The sequence below is a fragment of the Lepidochelys olivacea genome, assembly GCF_965140295.1.
Source record: "Lepidochelys olivacea isolate rLepOli2 genome assembly, chromosome: 6".
Taxonomy (NCBI): Eukaryota; Metazoa; Chordata; order Testudines; family Cheloniidae; genus Lepidochelys; species Lepidochelys olivacea.
In genome coordinates this window covers 28,107,321-28,126,197 of record NC_140416.1, presented here as the reverse complement: position 1 = coordinate 28,126,197, position 18,877 = coordinate 28,107,321, and the positions used below count along the sequence as shown (strand labels likewise).

General features: G+C 40.2%; 1 protein-coding gene across 1 annotated transcript in view; it reads left to right on the top strand.

Annotated features, from left to right (window-relative positions):
- Positions 1 to 18,877, top strand: part of INSC (INSC spindle orientation adaptor protein) — a 219,093-nt gene that overhangs the window by 170,139 nt on the left and 30,077 nt on the right. The window contains exons 9-10 of the mRNA XM_084632660.1: positions 11,982 to 12,153; positions 14,980 to 15,158. Of these exons, the coding sequence (XP_084488786.1) occupies positions 11,982 to 12,153; positions 14,980 to 15,158 (351 nt within the window). The remainder of the gene's footprint in view (positions 1 to 11,981; positions 12,154 to 14,979; positions 15,159 to 18,877) is intronic.

The window sequence follows — 18,877 nt, the reverse complement described above, 5'->3', positions numbered from 1 at the left end:
CAGTGAGTAAAGCAGCAACCTGTGGTGTTTATACCTTGCATACGCCTGCACTGCTTATTCTAAAGTATCGCTTGTGCTTCCTGCCACAACCCCTGTGGCATAATGTTCTGGTTTAAGGATGGATTTGTCAGCTTTTACTTAATTGTATATGTTTCTCTTGGTCTGTGTGAGGACTTGACCTTAATGTGGGTTTGTTTGGTACATGTAGGTGTACTACTATTTACTACTCACTTTATTTTTTCAAATTATCCAAGGATCCTCCCTAACCCAACGAAAGATTTGAATGTATGTGTTTAATTCCCTTGTCAGAAGCCTGAATGTACTCAATCTAAAGCTACAACAAAAGTATGTCAGATATTTTCTGCGAGGGAAAAGGGAATATGAAGAGTTAAATTCATTGATAATCACTGCGTCTTTGATTGTGCCCTGAGTCCAGCTCTTGGTTGGATTGGTGGAGAGAGGGGAAGGCTTCTCATCATTGTAATACACCAGAAGAGTCCTCTATGAATTTTTTTTTCTTACTGGGAATACATTGACAGGCACTTTTTGAGCATAAAATCCAGTGTCACTCCAAAAGACTCAACCAAAAAATACAAAGTAATCAAATGTATTGAAATAAGGCTCTTGTTTCTAAATGCCAGGCACCAGGTGTTTGATAATGTGTCCTCATGCAATCAAGTGCCTATGACGTTATTTATTTAAAACTAGATGATTGGAACATGTTTTTCAGTGAACACATCTCATTTCCAAGAGTGCCGTGCTATGCATAGGCCTAGACCTCTTGTTTGTATATCAGAGTAGTTTTTGTCTCAGACTGTGATTCCCCAGGGTAAATAAAAATGAGGGCTACATGGCAACTGCTAATGTACAGTCCTTGTTTAAACCCAGGTTTCGGGGTCCCAGCAACTTGTTCAGCATTATTATATCTTATGTGACCATTTCTCTCCTCTTATATTGCTCAGTCCATTTTTTTTCTTTTTGTGGCTTCATTTTAATGAAATGCAGACCCAGAGTATAAAATGTAAAGCCTTATTCATTATTTAAAAGAAACAGGACCATAATTTGTGGAATCTGTAATGCAGACATCAGAGATGGCTACAAATAGAATATAGATTTCTACAATTTTAAAAATAAACCAGCGTATTAAGCCAGAGAACTCTAGGGCTAGATGAGATAGAAGCCTTTTGACTTGGTTTCAATCAGCCCTCAAATAGTCTGGGAAATCTCAACCCCAAACGTTATCATACGCAGACAAAAATAGTGATCCCCATTGCACAAGCCCCTGACCCTACAGCTGACCCACATGAGTTCCAGCTGACACATATTGTTGCTGCTGTTTTTAAACAGCCATCTTGGCTAGGAGGGACACAGAGGGGGAGAACCAGGCCACTGATAAAGAGCAGGAAGTACACTGCTGACAAAATACTGCCCGAGTACAAACTGGGAAACATTTAAAAATGTTGTCCCATCAGTACTGAGCCCTATGCAGAGCAGTCACTGTTCTTCAATAGTTTTCCTTCCAATGTTATAGATACAACCTAAGAATCCAATATGACAAACACTTAATACCAGCTATAATAGCATAGTAATCAAGCAGAAGAAGGATGGATTCTGGCTGGGTGGGGTGGACGTTGGCCCCATAGCACTGTCCCCCCAGCCCTCCTTGAAACCCACAGCACCCACACTATGGATGTATTGAAGAGCTGGGTCTCTGCAAGGGGTGTAGCAAAAAGAGACGGATGCCTTTCTCCTTGGCATTCTCTTCTCCTGTGACACTGGATAATGCATTTTAAAATAGCATGGCCTGAAGCCACGTTAACTTTGGCCTTGTGCCTTAAGGGGTTGTGTAGGTGTAAGGTGCTTGGCCAATAGCAGCATGGGTCCTGATTTGGTTTGCTGAGGCAAATCAGAGAAGCAGTAAAGAGGAGAACACTCTGTAAGATTGTGTGTTCCCTTCCTCATATAGATTCTTGGGATCTGTGTGGCTGTGTACCCTGTCTCTTATCTAAGCCCTTTATCCTTGAAGAGAAGAGTTGAAGGAAACTGCTGACATGAGCCTTGTGGAAGTTTGCTGGACCTTCTCTTTCCTGTCTGCACAAGAAGGTACGCTTGGGCCTAAAACAGCGTAATTTCTGTTGATCCCAATGTTTTACAAGTAATCAGGGTGCTTTTATCTGTGACCAGCCTAGTTCATCCCTAAATACCGAAGACCAGGGAATATGAGTTGATTGCCATGATTAGTATATCTATGGTATCTGAGGGTTAGGACTCAACCTGTTCTTTACCTCTTGGTCCCAATGAGCCCAAAACTTTGATGCCACACTTCTATGAAATAATAGAAGGGGTCCAACAAAGCCCTTGCCATCAGAAATGAAACACAAGACCCTTCCTGTTAACGGTTGGTTTTGGTTTCTTCCCTCACTATTATTGCAAGACCTGCTGCATTAGGGATAGCCATTTTTTGAATGAAACAAAATTTCATGCTGTGTGTTTAAAGGCAGCTTTCAGTCAATTGTCCATTTGTCCTGTGCAATAAGGCTAAGATCTTTCATTGACATACCATATGACAGTATTCCTCAGATAGTGGAGCAGATCTTCTCTTCTCTCATTTTTTTTCATTTTTTTGGGGAGGGGAGGGAACACCCCAAAACCAAGACCTTTCATTGGCTAAGCATAGTGAGGAATAAATATCCCTTAAATAATGCTGTCACCTTCGGAGGGAGGACAATTCAAAACTCCAGGCTGGTTTTGAGAACAATATGGGCTCAATCATCAGTTGCCAATTGAAACAAAATATGATGACACTTGCCAGCAATTTGAAATCCCCTAGGTTTATATGCATTGATGCTGATCAGCCTAAATGAAGTTCCACACCATCCCTTACTGTAAAAAGAATGGGTTATGTACAATTAATTCCCATGGCCTCTTTGTTCAGTTGTAGCAATAAAAATCCATGCACATAGGTGCTGAAACTAGGGGTGTTGGGGGTGCTGCTGCACCCCCTGGCTTGTAGTGGTTTCCATTATATACAGGGCTTAGAGTTATTAAACTCTAATTAAAATTATTAAAATTGTTCCAGAACCCCTGTCGTTGCAACTTTTATTTACTACTAGATAGTGTTAGCATGGTATTCCCTATACTTAAAATAGGGTAAACTAATGGAATATCACAAACACTGCTGTAAATATGGCTTGCTAAGGTTACAAACATGATTATATGATTAGGTTGCCCATGATAGAAGGCGACTGGACTCGGTGACCCAGAAAGTTCCTTCCAGTCCTATGTTCCTAGTGCTAATTTCTTGGCATGGTATTTTAATGGTAACAATTGTATTTAGCCTTTACTCTGTATCCTCTTGGGTTAATAACGGTGAACCAGATTTTTAGCTGGTGTAAATAAGCAGAGCTCCCGCAACGTCAGTGGAGCTATGCCAGCTGACACCTGTTGAGGATCTGGACAGCAGCTCAAACTGGCAACTGCTGAAATATGAAATAGTGCTATACGGAAGGTGGAATTATTTTTTGTCTAATTTCATAATTTTTAAGTGGAAATTGTAGGCAAAAATGTAGGCCTTTTGCATTTAAAAAGTGCAAGATGAGTTTAAAAAAATCCATAGACAGTAAAGATGAAGCATTATAGGATTATAATTATAGGATATAGTTCCATCTTGATGATCAGGGATTCATGCTCCTAAATATCCATTCATTGAAATAAGGATATATTGTATACCACTGTATTCCATTTTGAACAGTTGCAATACAGTGGAAGCTCATTTAATGTTTCATACTGTAGTTTTGAAAATGTAGTGTGGTCTGTTACAAGAGTGTGGAGCTAATGACTGAGACATATTTTTCTTCTGCACAAAGGCAAATGTGATCATTTCCCCCTTCCCCTCCTACCACAATAATTTTTCAGTATGGTTTATGTTCGAGTTGTAATCCAGGTCTGTAGCTTTCAGCTATTCTGCCTTGATACTGAATGCATTGCTTTTTAGTTTCTCAGCTGCCATAGTGTTCATCTCATTACCTGTAGCTCCCAGCTATTGTGTTCTGGCTTCAAATTGCAGGTGCTAAACACTAATACATAGTAAGGGTGGAAGAAAGAAAAACCAAGTTCACCTCAAAGTCAACTTTGATATTTTTTCCCCATTCCTCCCAATGTTGCACTATGGGATGCAGTCTCCACTTTCAACCCCAAAATGTGGGACATCCACCCTGTGAAGGGTGGAACACAACTTGGAGCATTTCCCCACACCCCTTGTTTCTCTCCCCTTCATGCTTCTAATCCCACTGCCCTTCCTCTTGTCCGTTTTCACAGTAAGAGCACCCTTTGGTCAAACAACATTTCCTCCCTTGGCAGCACAGCTCCTCCAGTGAGGCTGTGCCTCTCCTCTGCTGGAGTATAGGGAAGAAATTCTTTAAACTGCTGCTTCTCCCCAGCAGAACCTATATCCTAGCTAGCATATCCAGGGGAGCTGACTATGGGAGTCTATGGGAAAGTGCTTGATACCTATTAAGGATCTTTCTCCTTCACCTTCTCAGATTGAGAACCAGCATGGGGAAAGTGAATCACATTGGGAGCTCAGGTCAGGGAATGGGGAGAAACCAACATGGAAACTGAACTGTAAGTAGAAATCAATTAGGTGTCAGTGGAGGATGGGCAGGGAGTGTCAGGTGATCAGCTCTCTGGAAAAGGCCTGTTGCAGTGCACTTGTGGGGTAGAGGATGGATATAAAGGTAGAAGGGCTCTTGTTTTCCAGTATGGGTTGAAGTGAAGATGAGATTATTTTGCTTCAGGATCTTGCTACAGAAGATACAATACTTTAAAGGTTAAGACTTCATTGTACATAATACTCCAAATCAGGAGGTCATAAATGTAATTTTTCCGACATTCCATATTAGCCACCTCATTAAATGCCAGGATTTCACCAGAGCCAGTCCAATTGCTTTTACAGAACCCTATCTTCAATAAACATTGTTCTCTCAGAAACATTAAATGATGAGAGGACAAGGCCATAAGTGCTGGAATTAGGGTGCTGCTGCACCCCCTGGCTTGAAGTGGTTTCCATCATATGCAAGATATACAGTTTAGTTCAATGGCTCTCAGCACCCTCGCTATAAAAATTGTTCCAGCGCCACTGGACAAGGCTACATTTTTTTCACTCCTCTTGTGATAAATGGGAATCATTTCTGTCCAGAAGACATCTGTGCATGAAATCAGTCTCCCATCCATATCTGTTACACCAGTTAACTTTACATAATAAGGTTGTGCCCTTACAAATTCAAGCTCCCTGTGCTTTTCCAATAATCAATATTGAAATATCAATAATGCATATAATAAAGTGGTTATCAAATAACATTCCTCAAATGCAAAGTCTCTGCAGAATCTTGTTGCATTCATAGAATTCCTTTGTTTGTGTTATGGCTCTGACCCATTCTTTTGTATTGCCAAGGTGATGAGTGAATTTGACATTTATCTGATTACCTCACCAGAACAGAAAACAGGGCAGCTATCCAAAGTTCCTTTCAGTGTAAAAGCTAATTATATAAATGCTTTGAGCAGCAGTTTCTTTTTGGATGTTTAAGTGCTTTTATTAGATTGTTCTCTTGTCATTTTAAAATTTATTATTGGACACTTATAAATGGTGTTGCTTGCTGGAGCTTTTTTTTTTTTTTTTTAAATCGTTGCCAAAACTGCATCAAGCAGATCTTAGGCTAAATTTGCTGGCCTATTGCATCATTGGAAAAGAAAAAATAAAGATGACTAACCTGCCTTTTATGAGTCTAAAATACCAAGCGTATCTTTTTATGGGCCAGCCAGGATATATCCTTCTTATATTATTTTCACTATTAAATCAAGTCCCCTTTTCCAACTACAGCAACTCAGCATATCAAAAGTATGAAAGCAAAAGTCGTTAGCAGACCGAGGGATGGCCATTTGTCCTTTATATTTTGATACTGGCGTTTAGGTATAAACAGCAAGTACTGGGCAGAAGCTCTAATCGTTCAATTGGATACATCTTTTACACACTATGGGTTGATTCTCCATTTGTCTTGTAGCTTGCATAGTCCTTTGCTCCTGCACCAAGTCAGTATAAACACAGACTGATAGACAACTAAGTCAAATAGGCAATCTGTCTTAGGGTTTTTTACTGCAAAACTATCTGAGCATTTCCCCCATATAATGGATAGCAGAAGTGAAGTCTCTAGGGGACTTCATGGAGTCTCTGGCACTTTCCCTTTTCTTTTTTCTTTCAGATCACAGTTCTCCACTCAGACAAGTGGTAGCATTTTACACCTACCTTGCATGGGTGTAAATGACTATACAAGATGCAAGTCACTGGAGAAATGGACCTAAAGTATGTTGGAGGGAATGGGGTATTACACTGCCTAGGAAATCGTGCCCCTGTGGATGGGTTGGTGGTCTAATCCTTAGGTTTGCAAAATTTAGACTCAATGGAATCACAGGTTCAATTTCTGTTATGGCTGAGTCAGCATATGTTTCCAAGGAAGATCAGTTTAGTTACATGAAGTTTCCTGTGTTGGGGGTAGGGGAGAACTTCTGGTTAAGACACCAAGATGCAAGTTGCTGTCTGGGCAATGGAGACATAAAATACTCCATATCATGATTTGTAATAGTAGGAGATTTGTCCTTATGCCCTTGATCTGCTTTCCCCACCTCTACTGTGTGTTGCAGGCTGCTTGGTTGCTGCATTTTAGTGATACAAAATGTATATGCCTTGCAAAGACATGGGAATTAAATGTAAAATACTGGTCGTAAAAATTCCTTAGCCACTGTGTTCGTATTCCCACACTTGATGCCACCTACTTGCTCAATGAATAGAAGGACAATGTATAAGTAGTTAGGCTCTGGTGATTGTGGTTCATTCTTCTGGATACCTGGACTTGCCAGCCCTTGAGCACAGAAAGTGTTGGGTCTCTGAGATCTGTGGCCATGGCTCTGAGTAAAGCAATAAAATGGAAATAGGGACTTTACATATTCCCCTTTCTACTCACTCTCAGAGCAATGAGAGGCAGGGGAAAGAAAATGAGTCCTGTTAGAGCCCTGCAACTCTTGTGGGTATGTGGAGTCCATCTGCAATTGCATGGTGCAAGGACATACCTTTTGAAGGCCACACAGTAGCAGGGGCAAAGACAGATCCTGCTGCAGTTCCTGACAGCCACAGTTGATGATGGGAAGCCTGGCTGTTCAGAAACAATGGGGGAGAATTGAAAAGTGGAACCATGAAAGAGGTAGACTGATTATTTTGAAACTCTGGTTATAGTGAGTTTTATTCTGAATTTTACTTAGGGAAAATAGAAATTAGTGGTTAATAATACTTCAGTGCATAGTATAGACACTAATTAATCCTTACAATGCCATTCTGATGTGTATATAGCCATATTTTTCAAACCTGAGTGTTTAAAGGTAGGCTCTAAATTGATATCTAGGCATCTATGGTTCAAATTTTTGGCGCTTTATTATTTAGTCCAATTATTACAGGGAAGCCAGCATTGAGAGGCTACAGTTCTGTCACAGCTTTCTGAGAGGTGGCCAGATCTTCTTGATAATATAGCTTTATAATCCCTACTTGCCTGTGAATTCTGTCTCTTCATGAATGGAGATGTCTGATAACTCATGCATGGTCCTGTCTGTCTGTCTGTGTCTCTCTCCTCAGTGGTGAAAATAAACACTCCCTTGCAGTTGTGTTCACTGCATGCTCATGCATTGCATCTGTATACATTTACAGTGTAAATTATGTAATTATATGTATATTCTAAGCAGCAGTTCTATGTGGATTGATGTTGTGTATTTAGTTCTATTTTAGCTCTTCTGAGTCAGTTTTCTAAATGATTTTCATACGGCTTTGCTGTTTATATGTAACCTAAGATCTCAACATATTTGAGTATATGAATTTATTTTTCTTTTAAAATGTACATTGTGCTCAGGAAAGTTATTAGAATGAAACAACAGGAAACAAATCCTTTATTCATAAAGTATGCACAAGCAGCAGCTGGGAGGTTCACTCTCATTCAAGGTATTCATCCCCATTCAGTCCTGGGCCTTTCTGCTGAGACTGTCAGCAAGGGTGCAATTTAGTGCCATGTGTTGTGATGGCAGTTTTGGGAATGAGGATTCCTCTCTATTAACAATTGCACTGAAGTCCTTCTGCATAGGTAGTTGAATAACAGTCAACAGGTCATGACCTTGGTCATTATTGACCTAGGTTTGGTTTGAACCAGTGACTTTAGAGGTGAAAGTCTGTGTAACCTGTTACCTAATGTTTGAGCAAGTCCCTACTGCAGTATTTTTTGAATGTCTTGAAATATATATAATTTGTTTTCAACTGACTATCATTATTAGCATTTTTTTCACCCCAAACAAGGTGTGATACTGGAAGGCTTCAGGATGACAAAGTAGGTTGGGTTTTTTTTGCTCATGATGATGTCTAGCACACATTGGCTAGTAAATCAATTTGTGAGGACATACTAATTTTTGACAGAGTTCTATTAATACACCTTGGAGCTAAATGAGTTCTGTGAATCCCCAGTTTCAAGTTTAGAATTCTGCCATAACTAGAAGGAAAATATCTTGCTTTAGGTAGATTAATGTTGAAAGCTTGTCAAAAAAAATTTAACATTGAAAAGCAATTCATCTCTTCCTGTCATTATTTTGAGTATCTAGTCGAAACACCATTTGTAATCACTAGGAAAAAACCCAAAGAGATGTTATTTCCTTGGTTGTATTTCCTGATGTTAATAGGGATCCCGTTGAATATATTTCTCTTTAAAAAGTACATCCCAATGACTGATATTCAAGGCAGTAATTCCTGTTCCCAGGAATCTGATAGATCTTCTAGAGTACAGAAATTGCCATTGCTTACCATGCAACTTAATTTATATCCCATGGGGACATTTAAGGTAACCTGGCATTGTATATTAATAAATAACTAAAATGGGAACAAGGGAAGCTTTAAACAAACCATTTAGAGATGAATGACTGAACATTAAAAATGCGCAAGGTTTAAGGAAACATTGACTGGGTGGAGAGAATGAGACAGCTCCACAAGCCTAAATTGCTTGATCGGTGAATGCATTTGACAAGTCCATGTAGGTTCCCCAGAAGCCCAAGGTAGGTAGGTTGTTCTGCCTTGACTGCTTTACTACATATGGCCAGTCCTCAGAACTTCATAGGACACTCAGGAAGCCATTCCTGGCATTGTTTGGTGGGGCTAGATTCTTCCTGACTATGCTACAGGATGCTCAGATCTTTTCTGCACCTTGATACCTCTGAAAAGTGCTAAATTGGGTTGTTGAGGGACTAATCAGAAGAACAACACATCCAAAATCTAAGGCACCTCTCTGGTGCAGTCTTCAAGTACCGCCTAATAATTAGAGAGAGCATTAAGTGTGCCCTACATGGCAAAATTCCCAAAGCTTCCCTTGATGCTAGTGTGCCTCTTTGTTTGTTTTTGATGTGGGTTTGTTCTATTTATCCACACGCTTATAAGAATAAGCTCCTGTCATTTCCTCTAGGAGCTCCACAACACATTTTAAAATAAAGCGATAAAAGGACTCCCCCAGGGACTCATTTTGCCCCAAAATTAACAATTTATCATCACCTAGGAAGTGAAGACATTAGTGGAAGATCATAAGATATTAACTGAGTCCTCCCAATCTCTCACAAATACGGATTGGGAGGATGGAAAGGAAGGGTTATACTTGTTTTTTCTTTCTTTTTTTCCCTTCCCCCCCTTATCGTTCTCCTTCAATTTTAGAAACAGTGGGTTGTTCCCAGAAGATGCTATACTGGGGTGAGGCTTTATGTTTAGGCCTAAATGCAGGACTCAGCTCTTTGATAGTCAGGCTTGGACTCAATCTAATGTCCTCTGGTAGAATTTTAAAGATCTTAGAGCATTTTCAGCATTAGAGCCCAACATATCAGAGTCTTATCCGGGAGCTAGTCTAGTGCAAGGGTCTCTCTGGATCATAGCTGCCTTAGAGGGTCATGAAAAGGTAGATTTTTGAGGTATCTTAGACCCAGCCAAGTGCCTTGTAGACTAGAATCTTAAATTCAGTGCAGGAAGGACTAGGCAGCCATTAGAGTTCCAAGTATTGGCATGATGTGCTTACATCTGCCTTTGTTTGTTAATAGGAGTGCTGCAGGCTACTGCACAAGCTTCTTCAGGGCAGTCGTACTAATCTGCAGTAGTCTAACTGGGAGCTGACAAGCATCTGGATCACACACAATATTTGGGAGACTATTAAAGAGGGGGTCTTTCCCATAAAGTGGAGATATCAAATATTTAGTACAGGGTATTGTATAAACTACCCCTTCTATTTATAATGCTGATTCCAGCTCCACTTAAATTTTGAGCAAGAAATTGGTTCTCCTCTGAATCTTCCTTCTGGACGGAGGTCTGTAAAAGCGAGTTATAAAATCTGTCCAACTACCATGAGCTGATAGAGAACAGAAATCATGGGAAGAAGCAAATAGAAAAAAATTAGATTTTAGAAGAGCTTCCAAACAAAGCTTACCAAAGGGGTAATACTTTTTAACTGTAGGGCCTAATTCTACTGTCAATTACTGAGATTTGTGTGCAACTCTGAGATTGATGGAATTCCTCTGGTTTTACATGGATTAATGGATAGCAAAATCTGGATCATTGTGTACAATTTCTGTGTTCACACATGTAAAACGGCCTTAATAGCACATCTACCTACCTCATGGCAATGTGGTGAATTATTCAGGAATATGTAGCACAGTCAGAAAACAAATTGTACAGGTCTACAAATACATTGATTATGACATAGTCCATAGGTCTTTCATCGCTCTTACCTGTTGTTATCTGGGTAATAGGTATTTTTTTTTTTTTTACAATATAAGCTGTCACATTGTGTTGGCTGTTTTACATCATGCCCTGTTACACACTGAAACGCAACAGGAGACACTATTCCACAGAGTGTATATGTATGTATGTGTGTATGTTTATGCCTGCTAAAAGGAACATAATTTGAAGATATCAGTCATTCCAGATCTACAAGGATGTACAAATCTTTGCTTTGTTTTGCTTTACTTTTCAAAACTTGTAAGAGGCTAATAGCTATAGCTCTGGTTTGAGACAGCATGTGCCTATGCTATACTTGTGTTAGCTTCCCAGAAACTGCTGGTCTACAACAATCTTGTTTCTGTCATGGCTCGAGGCTGACAGGCCTTCATCCTGTATTGGCTCAAGGTTCCACCCATGTGGAGCTCATTGCAAGACTGGGGAAGTGAGCTGTAGCTCACGAAAGCTTATGCTCTAATAAATTGGTTAGTCTCTAAGGTGCCACAAGTCCTCCTTTTCTTTTTGCAAATACAGACTAACACGGCTGCTACTCTGAAACCTGGGTAAGTTGAGTGAAGTGACATGCGCAAACAGGGACTTAGATATAGGGTGACCAGATAGCAACTGTGAAAAAACAGGACAGGGGGTAGAGGGTAATAGGCGCCTATATAAGAAAAAATCCCCAAAAACGGGACTGTCCCTTTAAAAATGGGACATCTGGTCACCCTACTTAGATGAGACTGTGACATAATATCTGTTTACTTTGACAAACAAATTCTTATTTAGAGTAGGATTTTCCATGCTTCGTCTCTGCCAAAACATTTTTGTTATGTTTGAGCAAAATCAACTCAGTCATTTTGAGTTATAAAAGCTTGGGGATGGGGAAGAAACACTTTCCCCACCCCAACCCCTGTGCATTCTGAGCATATTTTTTTTTATGTTGCCCTCAATTTTTAAAAAGGCTGAATCTATTAGCTTTTTGTTTGGTATATGTCATTGAGTCCTAAGGTTCAAGCCAATTTTGAAAACAAATCAGTTCAGTAGTTTTATAAGTAGTATACAATGCACACATGTAAATCCTAATTTGGCTGTGAAAATATTTGTCTTTATTGGTTAGCCTGTATCCAACTGTTTCCCCCCTCCTCCCCCACAGGTCGACGGGATATTGTGCTTGGCTGACATTCTCACAGATAGTACCCATTCTGAAGCCACTCGTGCAGAAGCAGCAGCGGTAATAGCACAAATCACATCTCCACATCTCACTTTCACTCAGCATCTCAGCAGCTTTCTGGAGAATATGGAGGAAATTGTCACAGCACTTGTCAGTAAGTATACAGGGTTTGTTTTAAGCCTTTCTTGGACTCACTGGAAAAGAAGAAAAAAACTTACGATTAAAGACAAACTTTCCTCCATTAGCAATGTTCTCGAAGGAGTATTTGCCTTTCTTGCCACTATAATGTTCCACAGTAGAAATCTATGTGGAATAGGTCAGTTGTTTTAAATCCTGAAGTTGGAAATTCTTCGATAGTCTAACAAGTCTAACATTCTTGACTTGTAGCCAAAGTTCAAATACAATTTATTTGTGAAAATAGTAGCCATTTGAGGCCTAAAACCATGTGCCTGGTTATCATCTCACCTACGCTGGTATAAATCAGGAGTAACAATACAGAAGTCAGTGGAGAGCTATCAGTGTAAAACTGGTGAAAGTGAGTGGAGAATCAACCCCATTAGTTTTCTACAACTGTATGATACTTTATACAAAAATTACTGTATGACTTGTTCTTGTGCATTAAAAAGTGGCCATTTCATTAGGATATCAGTGCATGCTAACGCAAGAGGTGGAATGTAGTGGTGACAAGTACAACTTAATGATGAAGACCAAAATGCATCCTCCAGTCAACAATGATTTGCTACAGCACGTGACTGGGGTTTGCCTTTATCTGGCGTTAATGATAACATTCTTGTAAATTAAGAAGCTAGTATTATGGTCTGAGACATCATTCATATCTGTATTTAGTCATTGCTAGGTAGGGTAACCTTTAGTTTTTAATGCTGTTTTCTAGCCTCTTCCAGTACAAGAGTCTGCCAAATAAGTGCTTCCTCCACTCCCTCCATATTAGAGATATAAATACTTTAACAATCCATAGTTACATACACTTACAGATACCAGAATCATCAGCTAACTGTATATGCAAGACCTGCAGAATAGATACATAGGTCTCTGCTCTATCCCACTGAGCTCAAGCAACCAACTAGGCTAATGGACCTTTTATCTGCTACTGATAAGTGACATACTCTTAAGCAGGTCTGTCACATTCCATACTTGGAAGTCATTGCAACTCCTTCACAAAAGCCTGTACATCATAATCTGTCCAAGTGGCTAGAATGAAACCGACATCAGAATCACTCCATATTTTTATCAACCTTGATCTATCCACCTAGCTGCCACTCTGCCCAGGCATTCCACATTCACAAACACTGTACGGATGAAATGACCATTACCACTGCCCAGATGTTGTAAATACAGAACACTCACAAATCTGGAGTTAACAGTCTGATTTAATACTGAATAAAATGTTTCAACCTGTGAATATAATTATTAACCATCAACTGTTACCCTGCAGACTGTCATCTTGCAATTTCCATTAATTAAAAGTAGGTCTACTATGCCTACAGGCACCTCTGTGCTCTGATCCTCCCCAGCTGTGGCACACTATGCTACACACCTCTCTTCTACCCAGCAGCCCTTTTGTAATGAGGCGGTGTTAGGCATTCTGAGGGGGGCTGCTTCTTGTGCCCAGTATGTCATCAATACCCAGTCTATTCCACCTCTAATTTACCCAATCCCAGCCTGAAATGGAGTTACAGGGCACCACCCAAGGATGCTCCAATCAGAGCTGTTGTATTTTGGACTTTGGATTTTGTTGAATTTGTAAGTGAACAGTCCTTACAAAACGTTGGCCTGTTGAGCAGAGGAAGCTGAAAGACACCTGTCCCTGGGGTTGGTTTAATATGCCAGATGTGGAAAGTTATTTTAGATCTCAGATATGGCAATCATACTATCTTGTCCAATCCAGTGAGTACGAAATCTGCTAGACCTTATTTGATACTTTCTACTGTTCAGTGTACTTTTCAAGACTGGGCCTCAGCATCATGTCTGAAGATTAGAAGCCCATAGTACACTTGCCCTGGAACTGGTACAGTGTGTGTGTTGGGGTGTGTGTTGGGGGTGGTGGTGGTAGTGGTAGGGGAGGGAAATGCATGAGTATGTGGGGATAAAGAGCAAGGTAATCCAGCTTCCTCAGCTGTCAATTTCCAATTTATACTCCATTTGTTGAGCTAGCTTGCTACCCGTCAAGCAGTGTTTAAGCCTAGCAATCATGGCCAGCCAGGAATATGCCAAAATGAATCTGTGTTCCTGAGGGCAGAGTCACTGAGGACAGGGCTATTTCCTTTATTGCCACCACCAAATCATCAGATGAGGCATGATAAGATGCACCAAGCCTAAGCAATATAAGCTTTAGGAATAGAATGACTCAAATTTGGGAAAGCCTTTTCACTATCCAGTCATCAATTTCCTTGTAATATTTATAGCTGAGTAATTGAGTGACTCTCGCTTCTTATTTTTAATTTTTAAAACGCACTGAAATCAAATTGCTGGATGACTCAGACCTAGTTCAAGTAAATGTGTACAGGAATTAAAAGGCACTTAGGAGGTTATGATGGTAATAGCTGTGTCTGCAGCATTTTTTAAGAGGTCTGCAAAATTTAAAAATATACAGGGTAGTCTGAGATTATAAAAAAGTTTTAGAAACAGTAAGATAAATTGCAGAATTTTATTCGCATGGATCCATTAGTTTTACCCATCTGCTGACTGCATCTCATTTTGTTTAGGAATATAACATTTATCTTGAACAACATCCAATGGAGAAAGTTAAGTGTGATAGCCTAGGTCACTAATTAAGTGAATGCTCCCAGAGACTTGTAGTCTAGATTTATCTTGCCATCTATACCTGCTTCAGTCCAGTCTGCAAAAATGCAAGTGGAAATGTCTAATATTAATTTCAGAGGAATATTTAACTCCTATACAAATCTTTTCATGCTGAGGAGTAACTGATTTATATTAATTAAATTATTTTCTGCATTTCTAGAATTGTGCCAAGAGGCCTCATCTGGTGAAGTTTTCCTTCTGGCTTCAGCAGCTCTTGCCAATATTACTTTTTTTGACACAATGGCTTGCGAGATGTTGCTTCACTTGAATGCAATGAAAATTCTTCTAGCAGCTTGTGCTGACAAGCAGATAGTGGATACTCCATATTCTCGAGATCAGGTGAGTGGTTTCTGAACAAAACGTTATGTTTACACATGACTGTAGCAGTCAGTGGCAGTTCCTGTTATAAAGTGGCACAATAGTTGCAATTCTAATATCCAGTTCTTGATATATTCAAAACTTTTTGGTCCCATATTTTCCATGCTTGGTTTCTGCCGAATTTTTTCTCTTTTTCCTCTCTCTGTGTAATTTGAACAATATTGAACAAAGTTATTTTGAACATGACTTTATCAAAAATGGCTGAGGTTTTATATTTGCCCAGTGAAGATTATATATTCAAAGGGGCCTTTGCCTAGTGTGAAAAACATATGTTTTGATTTAAGAAAATTATGGTTATTAGAAAATTTAATAGAAAATCTCCTTAAGCCTTCAGGCCATCATTTAAACATAAATGCATAGCACCTCTGTGTGCAGCTCTTTAAGGCTCAAATCCTTCAAGCACTTTTGTGCATGCTTGACTTTCTGCATGCATGTAGTCCTAATTATTCACCTACATGAAGTTAAGCATGCATGTAAGTGTTTGTAGGATTGAGATGTAAAGGAGTTTACTAGTTCTACTGGCTGAATAAGTGCCTAATTCATGTAATGGGCTTTGGATCAAGTCCTAGATGAGTAGCAAGTAGTTTAAACAAGTGAAGTTGTTTTTTTCTTTTTCATTAAAGAAATCTAAAGAGTTAAATGCAAAGAAATGTGTTATGCATAATTAATCACAAAGAGCTCATATGTGCCCATGAGTCACTGGCCTGCATTAGTGTAGTTCTAGAAGGGTACTGTTTAAGTGAGAGCTGTAGTATGAATTCAGCCTCAATAAGAGAAAATACTTTTTAGAGCTCCCAATTTTCAGGGATGCACTCACTATTACTCATGTAAAGAGAGTGCAGAATTATATCCTGTTTTGAGCCTGTCAGCTCTGCTAGCCAGTGTGGTAGAGGATGAGGCACTAACCTCATCAGCTGTCTACCTTTTGTGGGGAATCTAGATACAGCAATGGGGCCAGATCCTCAGCCCCTATTAAGTCAGTCTCCTTCATGCCACTGCAGCAGCACAAAGGTGACTTCCACCTGGGTAAAAACAGCAGCTCAGGATTGGGATGACATAGTCAGCCCTTTGCCACCCAGTGTAGGAGTGTTCCAGATTGTACTTGGGATGGGAGGGGCACAGTAGGAGCCCCGTGTTCTCCAGTGACCCTGGCTGCTGGAGAGGCTCCAAAGTAGACATCATCCGTTGGGGTAAGACAAGTGATCACTGAGGCTGCTCTGACTTGCACCTGTGGCCATTTTGCCATCGCCAGAAAGAATTGAGAATGATGGTAGAAAGGTAGGGTAAAATGTAAAAAGCCACAGATGTCCCTTCCCTACTCTGTCATGCCAAGCACTGCTCTGGTGCCCCTGAGGATCTAGGCCGTGGTGTTTGGCTTACTTTATGCCCATTATTTACTATATGTAATTTGTGTGCTCTCGCTCTTTCTTTCATATACGCTCTGATTCTTTGTCCTCTGTCTCTTCCTTCCAGTGGACACAATTCTGCTCCCTTTGAATTCAGTGGTAAAGTCACTATTGACTTTGGGAGCCAGACTGGCCATTTTCTTCATAGTAGCAGTGCAGCTGTTAAAAGTTTTAAATTACAATCTTCTGTATTTTCCACAGTATGCATCCGATGAAGTGAGCTGTAGCTCACGAAAGCTTATGCTCAAATAAATTGGTTAGTCTCTAAGGTGCCACAAGTACTCCTTTTCTTTTTGCGAATACAGACTAACATGGGTGTTACTCTGAAACCTACAATTATTGTGTTAGCCAATAAGCTCATTCCTATTCTCTTGCAACTTGCTAACTTCCATTAAAGGACATCTTAACTAAAGTAACAGGAAACTTTTGAATGCCTGACCCTTGGAAAATGTGCAGGAGGTTAGATCACATCAACCCATTTATCTCATTCGTAGTTGCAAGAAGGACAGGGGTGCGAAGCAGCAATGCTCAAGGAGGACTGGTACATAGACTGGAAGGAGTAGGTGTCTGGGTTTTACCGTTATACATTTGCTAGGTAGCAGTAGGTTGTGTAACTGAAGATCATGCTGCTAGGACCTGTTTCTGGGTTGGTGCCTAGGGTGAGCCTGATTTGCTGTTGATCTTATCTTTTTTTTTTAAAAAAAATAGAAGCATGTTTATGCGGTCAAGCAATTTTAGCAATATGATCCTTTCCGTGTTAATTACTATAGGACTGGAGGCTTTATATTACTGCTACTTATGTTGCCTTTTGGATATTCAGAACTTACTAGCTTCCCTTTGTCAGAATGGCTCAATTTGCAATGGGAATTTAGGGCTGGTTCACCATTCCTCTGGGGACAACCCACAACAGGAGGGCTAAAGTGGAGGAAATCTCCAGAAGGTTCTCATGGTAGTTTTCATTCCAGTTGCTCTGCTAGAGAGGATGGTGTTTGTGCCTACCCTTTCCCAGGCAACAGAGCCCCAAGGATCTGTATGGGTTCAGGGGGATCAGTGGAAGACCCATCTACCTAATGGCCCTGTGACACTGTATTGGCAGCTGTCCCTTGCTACATGCAGCCTTTAGGGAAGAGCTCAACCATGGCTTCTGAATAGGCATTTGTTTGACACAAGAGGTTATCTTATACTGGTGACATTAGTAGTGTTGTAAGTGGGATGTTTGTTCTATTATGGCAGTTTAATAGAATATGTTGCTTGGTTTTAATTTGTCATATGCCCAGATGCTGTGATGATGGGAATATAAACTGGTTGATGGACAGTTTATATCCATTTGTTCTTGGGTATACATTAGCGCTTACCTTAAATAACTCCTTTCCCTCGGAGGTATTTATCCCTCTGATGTATTTATAGAGAGCAATGCATCTCCCCCCAGCCTTCTTTTGGTTAGGCCAAACAAGCCAAACTCTTTGAATTTCCTCTCTGAAGGTAGGTTTTTCATTCCTCAGATCATCCTAGTAGCCCTTCTTTGCACCTGTTCCAGTTTGAATTAATCTTTCTTAAACATGGGAGACCAAAACAGCACACAGTATTCCAAATGAGGTCTCACTAGTGCCTTATATAATGGTTCTAACACTTCCATGTCTTCACTGGAAGTACCTCGCCTGATACATCCTAGAACTGCATTAGCCTTTTTCATAGCTGCATCACATTGGCAGCTCGTAATCATCCTGTGATGAACCAAAACCCCCAGGTCTTTCTCCTCCTCTGTCATTTCCAACTATTGAGTCACCAGCTTATAGCAAAAATTCTTATTCGTCTCTAAGTGCATGACTTTGCACTATTAAATTTCACCCCATTTTTATTACTCCAGTTTTCAAGGTCATCCAGATCATCTTGTATGATACTCCAGTCCTCCTCCATACTGGCAATACCTCCCAATTTTGTGTCATTTGCAAATTTTATTAGCAGACTCCCACTTTCTGTGCCAAGCTCATTAACAGGGCCGGAGCTAGGCACCAGCAAACCAAGCATGTGATTGGGGTGGCACTTTTCAAAGGGCGGCATTCCGAGCCCCCCCCCCTTTTTTGTTGTTGCTTCGGTGGCATTCCGCTTGGGGCTGCAAAAAACCTAGAGCCGGCCCTGCTCGTTAATAAATATGTTAAATAAGATTGGTCCCAAGACTGATCCCAGAGGAACTCCACTAATAACTCCTCTCCAGCCTAACCATTCACCTTTCAGTATGACCCACTGTAGTTTCTCCTTTAACAGGTTCCTTTT